Consider the following 16,360-nt stretch of genomic DNA (forward strand, 5'->3'; position numbering starts at 1 on the left):
AGGGACATTACACTGTTTATTCTACTCATGAACCAAAAAAAAAAAAAAAAAAAATCTGATGGCAATGTTATTGTGAATGTGATAAACAGTCAAGACCCTTAGAAAGACAAAGTCATGAAATGACAGTGACATGCTAAATAAGTTAAATGTTCACTCGCAGTGTAGGAAAAGAAAAACAACAAGTGTGAAGTGTTTGTAAAACAGTCAATTACATGTTGTATAACAGAAAATGCCAGAGATAATCTATGGTTTAAAGGGTTAGCTTAATTTGTGACCAGTCATCCAGTCAATGATGTGTGCCATGGCTTAGAAATATAAATAAAATTCCAGAAAAGTGCTAAGCGACCTGATGACAATGGCATGTTATTATCTCTTTGTGATCAGCTCCATTAGGGAGTCTCTCATTTTCAGTCTACACTGCAGCGCACTAATCTACTCAGAGGGAGAGGGAGGTTTCTGAACACTTAGCATGAGTAACTTGTACTTCTAATTCTCACCTCATCTGCACTCAGGCTATTTGACTTTCGCTTCCGTCCAGCTGGTACAGTGGGGGCACTAGGCCTGCGTGCTGCTCCATTCTGTATAGAAAAATCAGAAGACCATAAGTGGAAGTAAATCCACATTTAATATAAACTGTTGCCTTGAAATTGTCCCCAGTATGATACTGTTCACAATACATGTCTGCATTCTGCTCTATGCAGCCTTTTGACTGAGTATTAAGTCAAATGTAATCAGAATTCTACCTTCAATTGCTCAGCTAAGATACATGCTTAGGTAGTTGGTGTGCAAATTTAAAAGAGCTAATGTTTACCAATCTTCAACTCAGTGTTTGCATATACATTATGTGTGGAAATAATGCAGTAACTAAATATAGCATTGTAACAAATTGACCACGTGTCCCTGGATGGAACCAAGAACTGAAAGCTACTATGAAAGACGGGAGGTAGGTGTAAGAACTTAAGTAAAATGATTTGTAATGTGCACCTTCTTCAAAATACCCAATAATCAACATATACATCTAAAAGTAGCTGGGGGAAAAGTCTGGATCTGTTGTATTAAAATCAGAACTGTGTGTGGAGGGGGGGATATGATATGTGATCTACAAATCTAGGAGGGCACAAACCACATGAATAAAAAAAAAAAAAAAAAAAAAACATTCTGTCCTCAGTCTCTCACTTCCAGGAGCAAGTGAGATACTCTGACTGAAAACCTAACTTGACACAATAACCTGTTCTTATCAATAACATTTTTCTTAATAATTTAAGAGAAACAAATGAAAGGTTGCAAATATATGGTTTCCAATGACATGTGTATTATGCCATGATGCATGCTCATTAATTCTCCCAAAAAAAGCTAGAAAACACAAAGAATTGGTTGAGAATTCAGACAGTTCATGGTTTCCATGATGAGAAAGAGAGAGCACTGATTAGATCCTGTTAAAATCTCCAAAAGAAGAATGTTCACATTGTTCTTTTTTCTTTCTTTCACTATTCGAATGCATGTTTTCTTTCTATATAATGCTTTCAAAAGTCTGCTTGTAGTGCCGCTTTAAGTTCTGATTATTCTCAGCAAATGTAACATGGGCCTGTTTTCATATGGTTTAGTAACTAATCGTAAAATTCATGTTTGGAGCTTTTCCTTTGAATGGGAATAACAGCAAAGCATTTTTCATACTTTTTCTTAAGAAGTAAACAGTTAAAGAACCACTATAGGCACCCAGATCACTTAAGCTCAGTGAAGTGCTCTGGGTGCCAGGTCCCTCTAGTTTTAACCCTGCAGCTGAAAACATAGCAGTTTCACTGAGGGTTAATCCAGCCTCTAGTGGCTGTCTCACTGACAGCTGCTAGAGGCGCTTCCGCGATTCTCACTGTGAAAATTACAGCGAGAAGACGCTGGACGTCGTAAGCAAAGCATTGAGTAATGCTTTCCTATCGGCGGTTTGAAAGCACGCACTGCTCTTGCCAGGCATGCGCATTCGGATCTGATGTCGGCAGAGGGTGGAGTTGCCCAGCACAGAGGGAGCCCGGCTCTGGAGAAAGGTAAGTGGGTTTTAACCCCTTCAGCCCAGCGGGAGGAGGGCCCTGAGGGTGGGATCTAATGACCCTATAGTGCCAGGAAAACGAGTTTGTTTTCCTGGCACTATAGTGGTCCTTTAATCAGTCTGAAAGTGATTTTTAAGATCAAACTGGAGATATTTTACTAGACTAGGTGTTTGTCCCATGCAGAACTCTGCATCCAGTGACAGCTCCCACTGGGTTATTATTTTTTTCAAGTAGCAGCCCATCTGACAAATGACCAGAGTCCAGATGAATGACCAGATGAAAAATTGTGATGTTTCTTAAAAATATCAAATAAAATTGCTTTTGGTGATTAAAAATGTATACCTAAAATGAATGGCCTCTTTTAAAATCCCCAAGTAAAATTTATCAGTGGTAGACAGGTATTTTTTTTGCGTCCTATTAAAGGATCACTATAGGGTCAGGAACACAAACATGTATTCCTAACGCTATAATGTTAAAACCGCCATCTATCCCCCTGGGCCCCTCATGCCTCCATAAATATAGCAAAATCTTACTGTATTCAAGACAGAAGCTGTAGCTCTGCATGCTGTTTGCCTAAAAAAAAAAAATCAGTCTGCTCACATCATCAGAAGTGGTAGCCTGATCCAATCATAGTGCTTCTCCATAGGATCGGCTGAGACTGATCAGGAGGCAGATCAGGGGCAAAGCCAGCATGATTCAAACACAGCCCTGGCCAATCAGCATGAACTGAATCAATAAATCTCTAGGAGGAAAGTTCAGTGTCTGCATGCAGAGGGAGGAGATACTGAATGATTGGATGCATTTTAGGCAGCCATGACCCAGGAAGGATCTCTTCAGCTGAGGAGTGGCCAGTGAAGTTATCACTAGGCTGTAATGTAAACACTGCATTTTCTCTGAAAAGACAGTGTTTACAACAAAACGCCTGAAGGTAATGATTCTACACACCAGAACAAATTCAATAAGCTGTAATTGTTCTGGTGACTATAGTGTCCCTTTAAATATTGTACTTGTAAGGAATCCACCGTCATTAGAATTGAAATCTGTTAATAAATGACGTAGGATTTCAGTGTGTGCAAAAAAAACAACCTTAAAAATCAGTGATAAGGATTTAAATGCTGAGGATTTTACCTGTGGGAAGACAGAGGCCTGGGTGGTCTCTGGAGTTGGTGGAACAGGAGTTGCTGGCGATACCACTTCTACTTTCCTTTTCTAGAAGGAGATTAATGCAAAAGATTTTTAAAAGAAAATTTAACAATGGAAGAAAATGGAAACAGTAAAATGTTTTTATACGGGAAGGTGGTGCAGGATGTAACAGATTTAATTTGGGCATACAAAAACCGGGGGGGCAGATTAGAGGCAAAAGTGTACTATGAAAGCAAAAGGCATTTTACCGGCACAGGGAGTGATTTCCCTCCTCCTGCAGGAGCAGTAACTGGAGGCAGGATAAGTTCAGGAATCTTCCTCTGCACCTGCTTAATTAAAGAATGATATAAACAAGTCACGATGGTCAGAGATGCATGCATATTTACTTTATCTCACATAGCAAGATCCTGCTGAAAAAATTAACTTCTCTTCTAGGTTCATCACAGTCTGAGTTCAATTCTTCCACAGGCATTTTTAGATCTACCAATAGTGGCATTTATTTTTCTTCTACAGATAAAAACACTTGAAAAAACATTGTGTTAATTGTAAGCTTACATTCGACTTCCCAAATGGCTAACAGATTGTATTTAAGTCTGTATTTTCTGTAGCAAAGATCAATCACTGGAAAATGAAGTCATGTTAATTCAAAAATATAACCAATTTAGAAGATCGATGAATGCTCAAATTATCATTTCACGTTCATTACAAACCATTGACTTTTCATCATGTAGTGTGCTATGATTGAATATTAAGGGTTCACTTCAGGCAGGAAGTGGCACCATTTTCTTAATGCACTAATTAAATAATCACTTTAAAATGGCCTAGGGATAACAGCTTCAATTAAAAATAAGCTTTTTCCCCTCAGCAATCAAGAACATGATTTTTTTGGGGTGTTATCCTAGTCCTGCATGGATTCTTCATTTTCATTGTATATATGCTTGTCTATCCTGGCATAGACCGAGGAACCCATGCAAACAAATTTAACCCCCACTGTGAGTATAAGCACAAATAGCACATTAGAAATAAATCCTGAGCATTGCACTGCTAAAGCATTTCAGAATAATTTGATGAAGTTGTGTTTTTTTTTTCTCTCTATGATTTTATTTTAACTTTTGCTGTACTTATGTTGTACTTCTCACCTTGGTAAGTGCTATAGAATTTTGTTGGGGTAAGGGAATGCTTGAGAAGCTTACCACTTCTCGTTCTGGTGAACTTGGTCGAGATCCAGACAGCCCATTCTTTGTTGGCGTTTTTGCTTCTTTTTTTGGAAATTGAATTTTCTTTAGGTCCAAGCGGTCATGAGTGACCCACTCATCTAACCTCTTGTTAACTTTATAATAATAAAAAAAAAAAGGAAGCAGTTTGAGAAAATAAGAATCAAGTGTTTAAAAAAAAAAAAAAAAAAAAAAAAGTCAAAAGTGCTAAATAAGCATGAAGTGTAAATGCAAGATTATATGGTAAAAAAATAAAAACAAATAACTGTTATATCGCTGATATATCCAGCACAAGCATTTAAATTAACAACCTCCACACATGGAATTATTAGACATTTGCAGTGAACACCAGTCTGAGCCAGAAAAGCCTAGCATCTCCTGATCAATCTGCCAGAAAATCAGTTGCCAATTTTGCTACCATTTTTGTGTATACAGAATAGGCAGCTTTCCAGAAAATAATAAAGATAAAAAGAAGGGCATGTTTTAGGTTGCACACAACATGTGTATAATTTCATTTTTAGCCAGGATTTGCTTTAATTTGTAATACAGAGTAGCATTCAGCTGTTTCGATTCACCAGCTATGGAAATACAAAGGTTGACCTACCAAGCACATAAAATTCCACTGTGATTTATAGAGATGCCAAGCTACTTTGCTTTTTCCAGCCACAGAAAAAAACAGACATGTCATGTGCCCTTAAGGGGTTAACATTGTGCCAATTTAACAACACTTTCTGTTCCTAGTATCGCAGATGTTCACTTACAGTCTATATAATGAACATAAAAGAGCTTCTTCCCACTCAGGTCCTTGACACTCAGGATTTCCGCCAGTGCTGCAAAGGGACAATGTGTAGAGAGATCAGTATGTTACATATAAACCCATTCCTCTGCTGCAGCATAATGGAAAAGAAAATCTGTAATCGTTTCATATTTGTTTTTAAAGTTTTAATCAAGTAGAGTGCTATTAATGAGCATTACAAGTACACTCCAGGCTATAAAACTATTGTAACTTTCACACATTATCTAGTCAGTGCAATGCGCTGGGTTCTCTTTATGGATGGTGTTTATTTTTCAACATTAACATTTTTTTTATTGTTGAACACATATATATGCACAATTTCCACAGCCCATGCTTAACACTAAAAAATAATTAACTTAGAAAGTTAGAATGTGACGGCAGATGGGCAAAACGTTTTGCCCAATTTTCTTCATACTTTCATTAGTCCCTGACCTAATCTTAAAGGGATTCTATTGTGACAGGAAAACAAACCCGTTTTCCTGGCACTATAGGCTCCTGCAGTGCCCCTCTCCCTCATGCCCAACCTCCCACGTTGCTGAAGGGGTTAAAATCCCTTCAGTCATTTACCTGAATTCAGTACCGATGTCCCTTCGGCGCTAGGTCAGACTCCATGCATGTCAGCCGGCGGGGTAGACCTAATGCGCATGCGTAGCAATGGCCACGCTCGCATAAGGATTTCCCCATAAGAAAGCATTATTCAATGCTTTCCTATGGGGAAAAAATCTTACGCTGGAGGTCCTAATGCATGCTGCAGGTCCGTTTCAATTCCGGAAGTCCCTCTAGTGGCCGTCTGGTAGACAGCCACTAGAGGTGGAATTAAGGGATACTCCAGGAACCCAGACCACTTCTGCCCATTGGAGTGGTCTGGGTGCCAACTCCCACTACCCTTAACCCTGCAAGTGTATTTATTGCAGTTTTCATAAACCGCAATATTTACATTGCAGGGCTAAGTCATCCTCTAGTGGCTGTCTACTAGAGGACACTTCTGTGTTCCTAGAACACGAAAAGTGGTTTACAATTACGCTGGACGTCCTCAAGATATGTGAGGACCTCCAACGTCGCCGATATCCCCATAGGAAAGAATTATTCAATGCTTTCCTATGGGGAGGTCTCATGCGCGTGCGCGGCCATTGCCACGCATTAGGTCTCTCCCTGGAGGAGCCTGGGCAGAGCCTGACCCAGCGTCGAGGGAGGGGGTGGGAGCGCAACTTGGGATGAGGTGTGGGAGGTAGAGGGGCACTAGAGGGTCCTGAGGGTCCATGTTTTCCTGGCACTGGAGAATCCCTTTAACCCTCAGAGGTTATTATTGCAGTTTCTCAGAAACTGCAATAATTACTATTGCAGGGTTAAGGGACATGGGGCATTGCACCCAGACCACTTGAATGAGCTGAAGTGGTCTGGGTGCCTACAGTGTCCCTTTAAGTCTAGGATAGCCTTATGCCTATCCCACACATGCTTAAACTCCTCACTGTGTTAACTTCTACCACTTCAGCTGGAAGACTATTCCATGCGTCCACTTCTCTCTCAGTAAAGTAATACTTCCTGATATTAGTTTTAAACCTTTGCCCCTCTAATTTAAAACGATGTCCTCTTGTTGTGGTAGTTTTTCTTCTTTTAAATATAGTCTCCTCATTTACTATGTTGATTCCCTTTATGTATTTAAATGTTTCTATCATATCCCCCGGTCTCATCTTTACCATGGAATCAGATACCTATGCAGGTACAAATTAAAACACAAAAAAACAGAACACACTGTGCCAAAAGCTTAAGATTTTCCTCTAGACTTTGTAAAGTTAAGTAAAGTGTTTTAGTGTTTACTTACGCCATTCTACTTCGTTATCCTGGTTTTTGCGTAGAACAGGTAGTCTGCATCCCTCTACGATCTCTGCCTGTGGAAGAAAAGAGAAAAGCATGTTAAGAACCAAGTTACAATTATATGATTAATTCAGGAAAGATGCCAGAGTGTAACCAAGTTAGCTTACCTACATTATTAAAAGAATGCTCTATGATAGTTGTGTGGCTTAATAATGAGTAATTGTACTGGGATTATCTGTTCTATTGTTCATTGCTATGTTTAAATTCCTAGGTCTACAAATGTCAGTCTGTGCCTCATAATGCAGTGGCTCAAATGCTAAAACATTCAAGCAATCAGGATCACAGACAACCATAATAAAAGTCCACCACTCATGGACCCTTTTTCTGTTTTAATGAATGAAATACATATTTGCAGTGGGGCTCTAATTCAAAGCAGTATTTATAAGGAACAGAGTAATTAGTAAGTATATTGCTACACAATTCAGAGTTCTAAAATTAATCCAGGTTTTTAATTTATATGTTCAACAATCTGACATTACCATTCTAAAGGACCAGTGTTAATCTATCCAGTAAAACAAATCTGATTATTAGATCCATTACCAAAATAGAATGTGGCATTCAATTAGTTGTATCTTGCCTCTCCATTGTTGCAAATGCCAAGTCATTCTATGTTGGTAAAAGGTATTAAAAGACGGGGGGCGGGGCCTGACCGCGGAGCTGGATGGACGTGGGGCACCTCGGCTCCACGATGAAACACCAACATTCAGCCCAAAACTACCTTATCTCCCCCCAAAAACACCCAACAGCTGAAGCAGGTACCAGTGGACTGTTGAACTCCTCCTGTTGTACTTTTCCTGGTTTGCTTAATTCACTTGCATTTTATTATTTTAATGCCAAATATGGCAATGTAGCCAGTAAGCCTAGCATGTATTGTCTTGTTTATATACACCCAATGCAAGCCCATTAATATAACGGGGTTCTCAACAGCATGTTTCCCTTTGAGGTATCACATAGTCACTATGTTAAGCCAACGTCGTTCATCTATTTATTGAACCCTGTCTCACTATTATTCATATTGCAGGCTACTTTAATGCACCCCTCCGGTGGAAACCACAGCAGACACATCAGTATAATTTCCACAAGCACTAGTTAAACCTATCCTGTATTCATCTGCTTTCCATTGTAACTATGTGTCCATCTCTATTCAGCCTGCTCCACACTCAACTTATTCTATGCCTTGATTCTCAAAAAACAGAAAATGTGCACTGTTTTTGATGCCATGCCAATGTTCTAAGATGTTTACGTATTTGTCTGCACCAGCTATTGTGGCAGTGCAAACGTTTGTTCTCACTATGCACAAATAAAATAAAGATTTAAAAAAAAAAAAATAAATAAATAAATAAAATAAAAAAACACCCAACAGCTGTTAGAAGGCAGAAGGGAGCCGAGCAACAACTCTCGGAGGAGCTGTCGGCCCCGTCCTACCGGCGATGCTGACTGCTGGGCGGACATGATTGCGGCCTGCCGTGAGGCTCTGGCGGGAGAAGCGGACGATCTCCCGCGCTTAGTCCGACGGGTCCTCTCACACGTGTACTGAGGGCCCCGTTCTCTCCCCCACCCCCCGTGGGCCGGTGGGGTTATCCCGGACCCCACCGGGGAAGCAGTGACCAACTGTTGCAATCCGAGCAGTGAAACAATCAACAGGGACCGCGTGGCAAAATCCAAGATGGACGCCGCTTCCATTATAAGCCGGAGAACGGATTTGTAGGGTGCACATTCGTCACGCAGGCTCGGCACATATTTGCAATATTTGAGGCTACATCTTCCACTATTATCAGCGGATCTGCGGGACACTGACCCTGCCTAAACTGGAGGCTTTATTCTACACCTGAGGCTGATGCCAGCAGCCACATAAGAATACACCAGAAATATATACAAACAAAATATGTGATCACAACCCCAGTGAGAAACAGTGATAATATACAAAAAACGAAGCTTCCCTGTATAAGGTGAAGTTTCCTGGAAAAGATCCCCAAAGACTTCCTCTTGTCTTCAGCATACATACAAAATAGAGTAGGGGATTATCTGCTAAACACAGATAAAATGGAAAAACATAGCGTTTAACTGTGTGGGAAAAATAAGGATGTATAATAAGCAATTGGCCACTCACAAATTTTCAGATGTAAAAAAGCCTTGAGTGTAATCTTTTTCCTCCAGATTTTCTATGTTCATCCTCACACTCCCATCAGTAGTTTAGAGATATTTGCTCCAAAAGAGAAAATATATACAGAAAAATAAGGTGCAAATCCAGAGTGTAGTAAAAAAGATTTAATAACTTACATGTATATTTAAAACAATCAGCATATCACCACTGGGCGTCCTACGCGTTTCATCCTAAAATAGGACTTCCTCAGGGACTTGGTGCATCAAATGACAGCAGAAAGACAAATATAAAACATTCCCCCCCCCCCCCCCCCCCCCCCCGAGTTCTTATATATCCCCTCCGGACATTCATTATTCCATCATTCTCGGCCGGTGTTCTTTCGCCGTTCAGGCGGCACTTCCGGTTTTGACGGGATGTTGTCATCACGCACGTCATCTGCGTTCCAGGCGTGCGTTCCACATACCCGGAAGTGGGTGGCGATCGGCAATTATGCAATGTTTTCTCGGAGGCATGGAAACAAATAAGAGCACATGAGGGGGAAAAAGCATTAAAAAAACTCTGGATCGCTCTACAATGTATTACTCTTATTTCTCTTGCTCTAAACCACACCAAAGTGGATGTATCTATTATACTTAAGTATATATATATATATACACTATATGAACCCTGAAACATACATAAATCATATATATAAGTCCCATATGTACATATATGATCCCAAAATAAAATTATGTACAATTTTTACAACAGGTATGTACAATAAGACAGATACATTCCAGATGGGGAAGGAGATTTATATTAAATAACATGATACTTCATGTAAATCAATTGTTTCGTTTCCCATCCTAAGAATGTGTACAGAACATATAAATCCGACTAGCAATTTTAGTGCCTTACTTTATATAAGTGATATATTTTCGTGGAGAACAACAAAATTGAATCAAAATGCTTTTTTAAAAAAACTGAGGGCAACAGCTATATACATAGAAAGAGTTGTCACCAGGAGAGATGGTTAGAAACAATCCCAAAGAGCCAATTAATACGGGTGAGGAGGAATTGTACAAGGAAATCAGATTATAGGGAGCAAGCCGGGCACCTAAAAAACAAATTTATAGCTAAGAAATATGAATCCACCCTGTTAGATAAAGAAATTGAGGAAATAGAAAAAAAGAATAGGAAAGATCTAATGATACCTAAACCAAAAAGAATTCCCAAAAAAGATTATAATTTCTCCTTCATCACACAATATAACACGCAACATTGGAAAATAAAAAAGATATTCAATAAACATTGGAACATTCTATGTAGGGATCCCATATTAGGCAAAATACTACCAAAGAAAACACCAATGATCTTTAGGCGAACAAGAAATCTAAAAAACATATTGGCACCCAGCTATGCATTAAAAATGGAACGAAAAGGTAGACCATTGAATATCAGTGGTTTTAACCCGTGCAATACCTGCAAAGCATGCAAAAATCAAAAATTTATACAAAAGAGAGAATTCGTTAGCTTCACAACAGGAGAAAAATTTAAAGTAAAATCTAACATAAACTGCAATACTAAAAATGTAGTGTACATGCTTCAATGCCCATGCGGGAAACAATACGTGGGAAGAACTTGCAGAAAACTTAAAGAAAGAATATTAGAACATCAAAATAATGTAAGAAAAAAATCAACTAAACATGTAGTACCACTGCATTGTAACTCTTGTAACCAATTTGGTGAGCAAAATTTTTCCTTTATGGGCATTGAGCGTGTAGATCCCTATTGGAGGGGAGGAGACCTGACCAAAAAACTCTCGCAAAGAGAAACATTCTGGATAAATAAACTAAAAACACTCCAACCTTGGGGTCTGAATATAGATATTGATCTGTGGAGTTTTTTTGAGGATTAATTGAGATTACATAAGCAATATTTTCATAGAAGTTGCACTTCTCCTTTTCTATTTCATCCTTCCACTTTATCATTTTTGTTTATGTATATTATCATTTTTCAGGTATATACATTTTATATGCATTTTTTTATTTTGTATGGGGGTACTAATTGGGAAAGGCCATAAGAAAATTCTTACATAATATAACCCCTTCCACTAAAACAGAAATAAATACTGATATTACCATCAAAAACTGGGGGGCTTACGTACCAAAAAGCCTAAAATAAATTAAAAGGAATTTTTGAAAAGAGAATTCAATTGATGGAAGAAACCGAATTATTGTGGAGGGTGAGATGAAAGAGGAGAAGTACTTGGTACATAAGGGTTTCCACCTCACCTAAATCACTTATATAAAGTAAGGCACTAAAATTGCTAGTCGGATTTATATGTTCTGTACACATTCTTAGGATGGGAAACGAAACAATTGATTTACATGAAGTATCATGTTATTTAATATAAATCTCCTTCCCCATCTGGAATGTATCTGTCTTATTGTACATACCTGTTGTAAAAATTGTACATAATTTTATTTTGGGATCATATATGTACATATGGGACTTATATATATGATTTATGTATGTTTCAGGGTTCATATAGTATATATATATATACTTAAGTATAATAGATACATCCACTTTGGTGTGGTTTAGAGCAAGAGAAATAAGAGTAATACATTGTAGAGCGATCCAGAGTTTTTTTAATGCTTTTTCCCCCTCATGTGCTCTTATTTGTTTCCATGCCTCCGAGAAAACATTGCATAATTGCCGATCGCCACCCACTTCCGGGTATGTGGAACGCACGCCTGGAACGCAGATGACGTGCGTGATGACAACATCCCGTCAAAACCGGAAGTGCCGCCTGAACGGCGAAAGAACACCGGCCGAGAATGATGGAATAATGAATGTCCGGAGGGGATATATAAGAACTCGGGGGGGGGGGGGGAATGTTTTATATTTGTCTTTCTGCTGTCATTTGATGCACCAAGTCCCTGAGGAAGTCCTATTTTAGGACGAAACGCGTAGGACGCCCAGTGGTGATATGCTGATTGTTTTAAATATACATGTAAGTTATTAAATCTTTTTTACTACACTCTGGATTTGCACCTTATTTTTCTGTATATATTTTCTCTTTTGGAGCAAATATCTCTAAACTACTGATGGGAGTGTGAGGATGAACATAGAAAATCTGGAGGAAAAAGATTACACTCAAGGCTTTTTTACATCTGAAAATTTGTGAGTGGCCAATTGCTTATTATACATCCTTATTTTTCCCACACAGTTAAACGCTATGTTTTTCCATTTTATCTGTGTTTAGCAGATAATCCCCTACTCTATTTTGTACATAAGAATACACTCCTGGCCAACAAGTACCTAAGCTTTTAAGCAATCAGCGTGGAACATAAGGGACTTGACTACAGCCAGGATGCCAGCCGATACAGCACAGCTGCTGGAGCACCTGAGCGGCTGCTAAACATACATAACTAAAAGCCAAGCAGAGCACTGTATATCCTTCATGTTAGCATTTCATTTTCAATATTGCCTTTTGAGTTTATTATAGATGATCTTGTTTTTGCAGATCCGCACAGAAATCAGTAAGAAACCACTTAATGACTGAGCCCACATGACTACTCTATACGACTAGCCCAGCAACTCGCTGCCCCCTGGTGGTCACATTTAATTAATCAGTGTAGAGAAATCTGTACTTGATGTTATCTTGCATAAGCCTTTACCTCACTGATTATACCATAAACTACTTAATTAAGCACGCATAGACTAGCTATAAAAGTGTTATTCATGTGTACTAAGCCTGTTATTTCGAAAAATTTAAAATGTGCTGTTTATCCTGCCATGACATTTTAGAACATTGAATAGCTTGTACACACCGTCGTGGCGCTGCAAGCATGTTGTAACTGAATGCACAAGAAAAATAAAGAATTTAAATAAAAAAAAAAAAAATACAAAAAGGTATTGAAAGACAAGTTTGTGATGAGTGGCCAGTGCCAGGAACCTAATTTTTATCACAACCACAGCAATAATATTAGGAACAAGTTTGTATCACTAACATTAGGATGTTCCTTTAAAGGATCATGACGTTAGGAATACAAATTCCTAGGAATAGAACTGTATTCCTAACATAATAGTGTTACTGTCCCTTCTAGTATTAGCCTCCCAACATTCAATGAAGAGTTAAATACACTTTTTTTTTTATCCCACCCAGATCAAGCCTTATCTGTCACATGTTGGCTATTTTAGCCTTACCTTAACACTATAGTCACCCAGACCACTTCATTTCAGTGAAGTGGTCTGGCTGCAGTGTCCCTGATGTTTACATTGCAGGGTTAAATGCACATCTAGTGGCTGTCCGTATGACAGCTAATAGAGGCTTTTCAGCTGCACTGACCGAGTAAAACTGTCCCGTTACACAGAAGCCCCATAGAAAAACATTGATTGCTTTCCTATGGGAAAGTTTGAATGCTCACATGTTGCTCGCTGCACATGTGCATTAAGTCCCCCATGCTCCTCTATGAAGAACATTGAATTGGCCCATTGCTGAGAAGGCCATCGCAGGGGGAGGAGAGGTATGTAGTGCAGAAGTAGCCTGAGTGGTTGAAGAACCTCTCTGTAACAGCATATCTGCAGAAAGCTTGGATGTCGCTGTCAAGGTCCCCTTTCCACCTTGTTATTGTAGCCCGAGTGAATATAGCTCAGAGATTATAGCCAATATCGCTGTTCCACCCAAACACTAGCCAAGACTTTGTAAAGGGTGAATAAGAACTAGTTTATTGGGACAAGTGACACTCTTTTATCCCTGGGAACCCAACAGGGGATGACCAGGACAACAATATGTATTGCATAACGTCTGGCACCTAGGTGTCTGTGTCCGATACCTTTGCGCCTAATAACATTGTTGCATAAAAACTGGGGATCCCGTATCTGCACCCCTAAACCAATGCAATTCCTGGAAAACTCTCCTCTGATCGCCTATTCTGTCCAAAAAGCACTCGGATCGGATGTGTCTAACCCAAGTTAACTGAATGCAAATTTTGACAGGGCTGCAACCATCCTCCGATCTGGAGCAGAATTTCATAGAGCTGGGTGGTAAGTCTCAGCCACCTTAAATGAAGGTGCTTTCACACTGGTACTTGGAGGTCCCTCAAGTCCGTGGTCTTGTTCTATAACTCACCACCTACTCTATCATAGACCCTTGTTTGATGACTCTGGGGCAGAGAGCGCCCACGCCAAAGTTTTACCAAACTGCGACAACTCTGCAAACCAGTTAGGAGTTTTAGAGAGTTTGTGGACTGCTCCCTGTCAGGCGTACCATGCCTCTGAGTTTCCTGCTGGTCTGTGATGACTCCTGGACCATCAAAAGGGGTGTTAGACAGGCACGGGCTGGAGGAGTAAATGTAGTCCTTTTTATAGTGAGGTGGTGGTTGGAAACTATGTACCAGTCCTACATGATTTATAGACTTCTCACCTGGGGTCCACCTCTTTGCAGCCTCCAGGAGAGCTTGAAGCGTCTACTCGGGACCTGTCACTAGCTCTCCTGAGCGAAGCCCCAAAGTCCAGGTACCAGCACTGTTTTCTAATGTCAAATGCTAAATCTTTTAAAGCACCATAACCACTACAGACTAGCATATTGCTATGCAAATAGCAGACCGTGCCAAAAACGATTTGTCACAGAACCATGGGTCAAATAAGGGCTTATCCAACACTACAGAGCATCACAAGCAAAACTATTTTAACAAAAGTGATAACTACTTTCCAGTGTTTCAGTGTATGCAGTATTTCGAGAGATGTGATTATTATTATTTACAAAGCGCCATCAAATTTTGTAGCTGTGTACAATGGGTGGACTAGCAGACACGTATTTGTAACCAGACAAGTAAGACGCACAGGAACAAATGGTGTTGGGGGCCCTGCTCAAATAACCTTACATTCTAGAGCAGGGTGAACAAAATATAGATCCACCAGATGTTATAAAACTACAACTTCCATTATATTTTGTAATTTTAAAAGGCATGCATAACATCATGAAAGTTGTAGTTCTACATCTGGGGATCTACATTTTGGGGTCCGCTGTTCTAAAGGGAGTGAGTTACAGTGACACAAAAGGTAATGTAGAAAAGTAGGTTCAATTTAAAGGACCACTATAGTGCCAGGAAAACAAACTTGTTTTCTTGGCACTATATAGTCATTAGGTTCCCCCCCCTCCACCCTCAGGCCCCCCTCCCGCTGGGCTGAAGGGGTTAAAACCCCTTCAGCCACTTACCTTAATCCATCCGATGTCAGCTCCCGAGTGGAGCCGAATGCGCATGCGCGGCCAGAGACACGCGCACATTAAAACCGCCCATAGGAAAGCATTACTCATGGCTTTCCTATGGACGTTCTGCATGCTCAATGCAATTTTCGCATTGAGCGTCGCGGAAGCGTCTTTAGCGGCTGTCAGGAAGACAGCCACTAGAGGCTGGATTAACCCCGCAATGTACACATAGCAGTTTCTCTGAAACTGCTATGTTTAAAGCTGCAGGGTTAAAACCTGAGGAACCTGGCACCCAGACCACTTCATTGAGCTGAAGTGGTCTGGGTGCCTATAGTGGTCCTTAAAATATTTGAGCAGTTGCTATGAATTGGAAGAGAATAGAGGCCAAGGGGCGTTTGACGACAACTGTTGTGATTGTAGTAATTATCCCACTCACACACCTTATTTTAATTATATACATATATATATATATATACATACACAACACAATTCACAGTTATCTGCTCACTCATACAGAGTAGTTGAAGGTTTCGCCCGCACAGATACCAAGCACCAAAGCATTATCGATATTTATACAACAATGTAAGCACAATAACATAAACTTACCTCCGCCATGTTGCAGCTGCTTCTTCCTCTTCCCTCTTCCCTCCGCCTCCTCTTCCTCCTTCCCTGACAACGGTCTCTAAGGGCACGCACACCGCGCCTGATCCTATTTACTGAGACAGATCCATTGAAACAAATGTTCCCTTTAGTTACGCTGGAAGTTACAGTAAGCAGTCCATAGAGCACTCCGTGTCTATTATGTGGGATAGGTCAATTTTATTGAAAATGAAATACAATGCAATGCGGATATACGGTTATTGCTTGGACAGCTATAGAAGGGCGGGAGCGCGGCTTTACGGCTGGGACGTGAACTCCTCCTGCCGTGGAACGCAATGCGTGCCACTTGGATGTACCCTACGGCGCATGCGCCATCTAATTAAAGGT

At 40.0% G+C, this 16,360-nt stretch overlaps 1 protein-coding gene across 4 annotated transcripts in view; it reads right to left on the reverse strand.

Moving 5' to 3' along the window:
• Positions 1-16,146, reverse strand: part of KAT5 (lysine acetyltransferase 5) — a 21,962-nt gene extending 5,816 nt beyond the window's left edge. Inside the window, exons 1-7 of one of the 4 annotated variants that reach the window (XM_063438321.1) lie at positions 15,980-16,146; positions 7,018-7,084; positions 5,161-5,229; positions 4,325-4,515; positions 3,434-3,514; positions 3,171-3,251; positions 498-578 (exon numbers count right to left, since the gene is read on the reverse strand). In XM_063438321.1, the coding sequence (XP_063294391.1) occupies positions 498-578; positions 3,171-3,251; positions 3,434-3,514; positions 4,325-4,515; positions 5,161-5,229; positions 7,018-7,084; positions 15,980-15,988 (579 nt within the window). In that variant the 5' untranslated portion in view covers positions 15,989-16,146. The remainder of the gene's footprint in view (positions 1-497; positions 579-3,170; positions 3,252-3,433; positions 3,515-4,324; positions 4,516-5,160; positions 5,230-7,017; positions 7,085-15,979) is intronic. The other 3 variants (XM_063438322.1, XM_063438324.1, XM_063438323.1) reach the window with 3 other exon arrangements.
• Between the last annotated feature and the right edge of the window lie 214 nt (positions 16,147-16,360).

This window comes from Pelobates fuscus, chromosome 12 (genome assembly GCF_036172605.1).
Source record: "Pelobates fuscus isolate aPelFus1 chromosome 12, aPelFus1.pri, whole genome shotgun sequence".
Classification (NCBI taxonomy): Eukaryota; Metazoa; Chordata; class Amphibia; order Anura; family Pelobatidae; genus Pelobates; species Pelobates fuscus.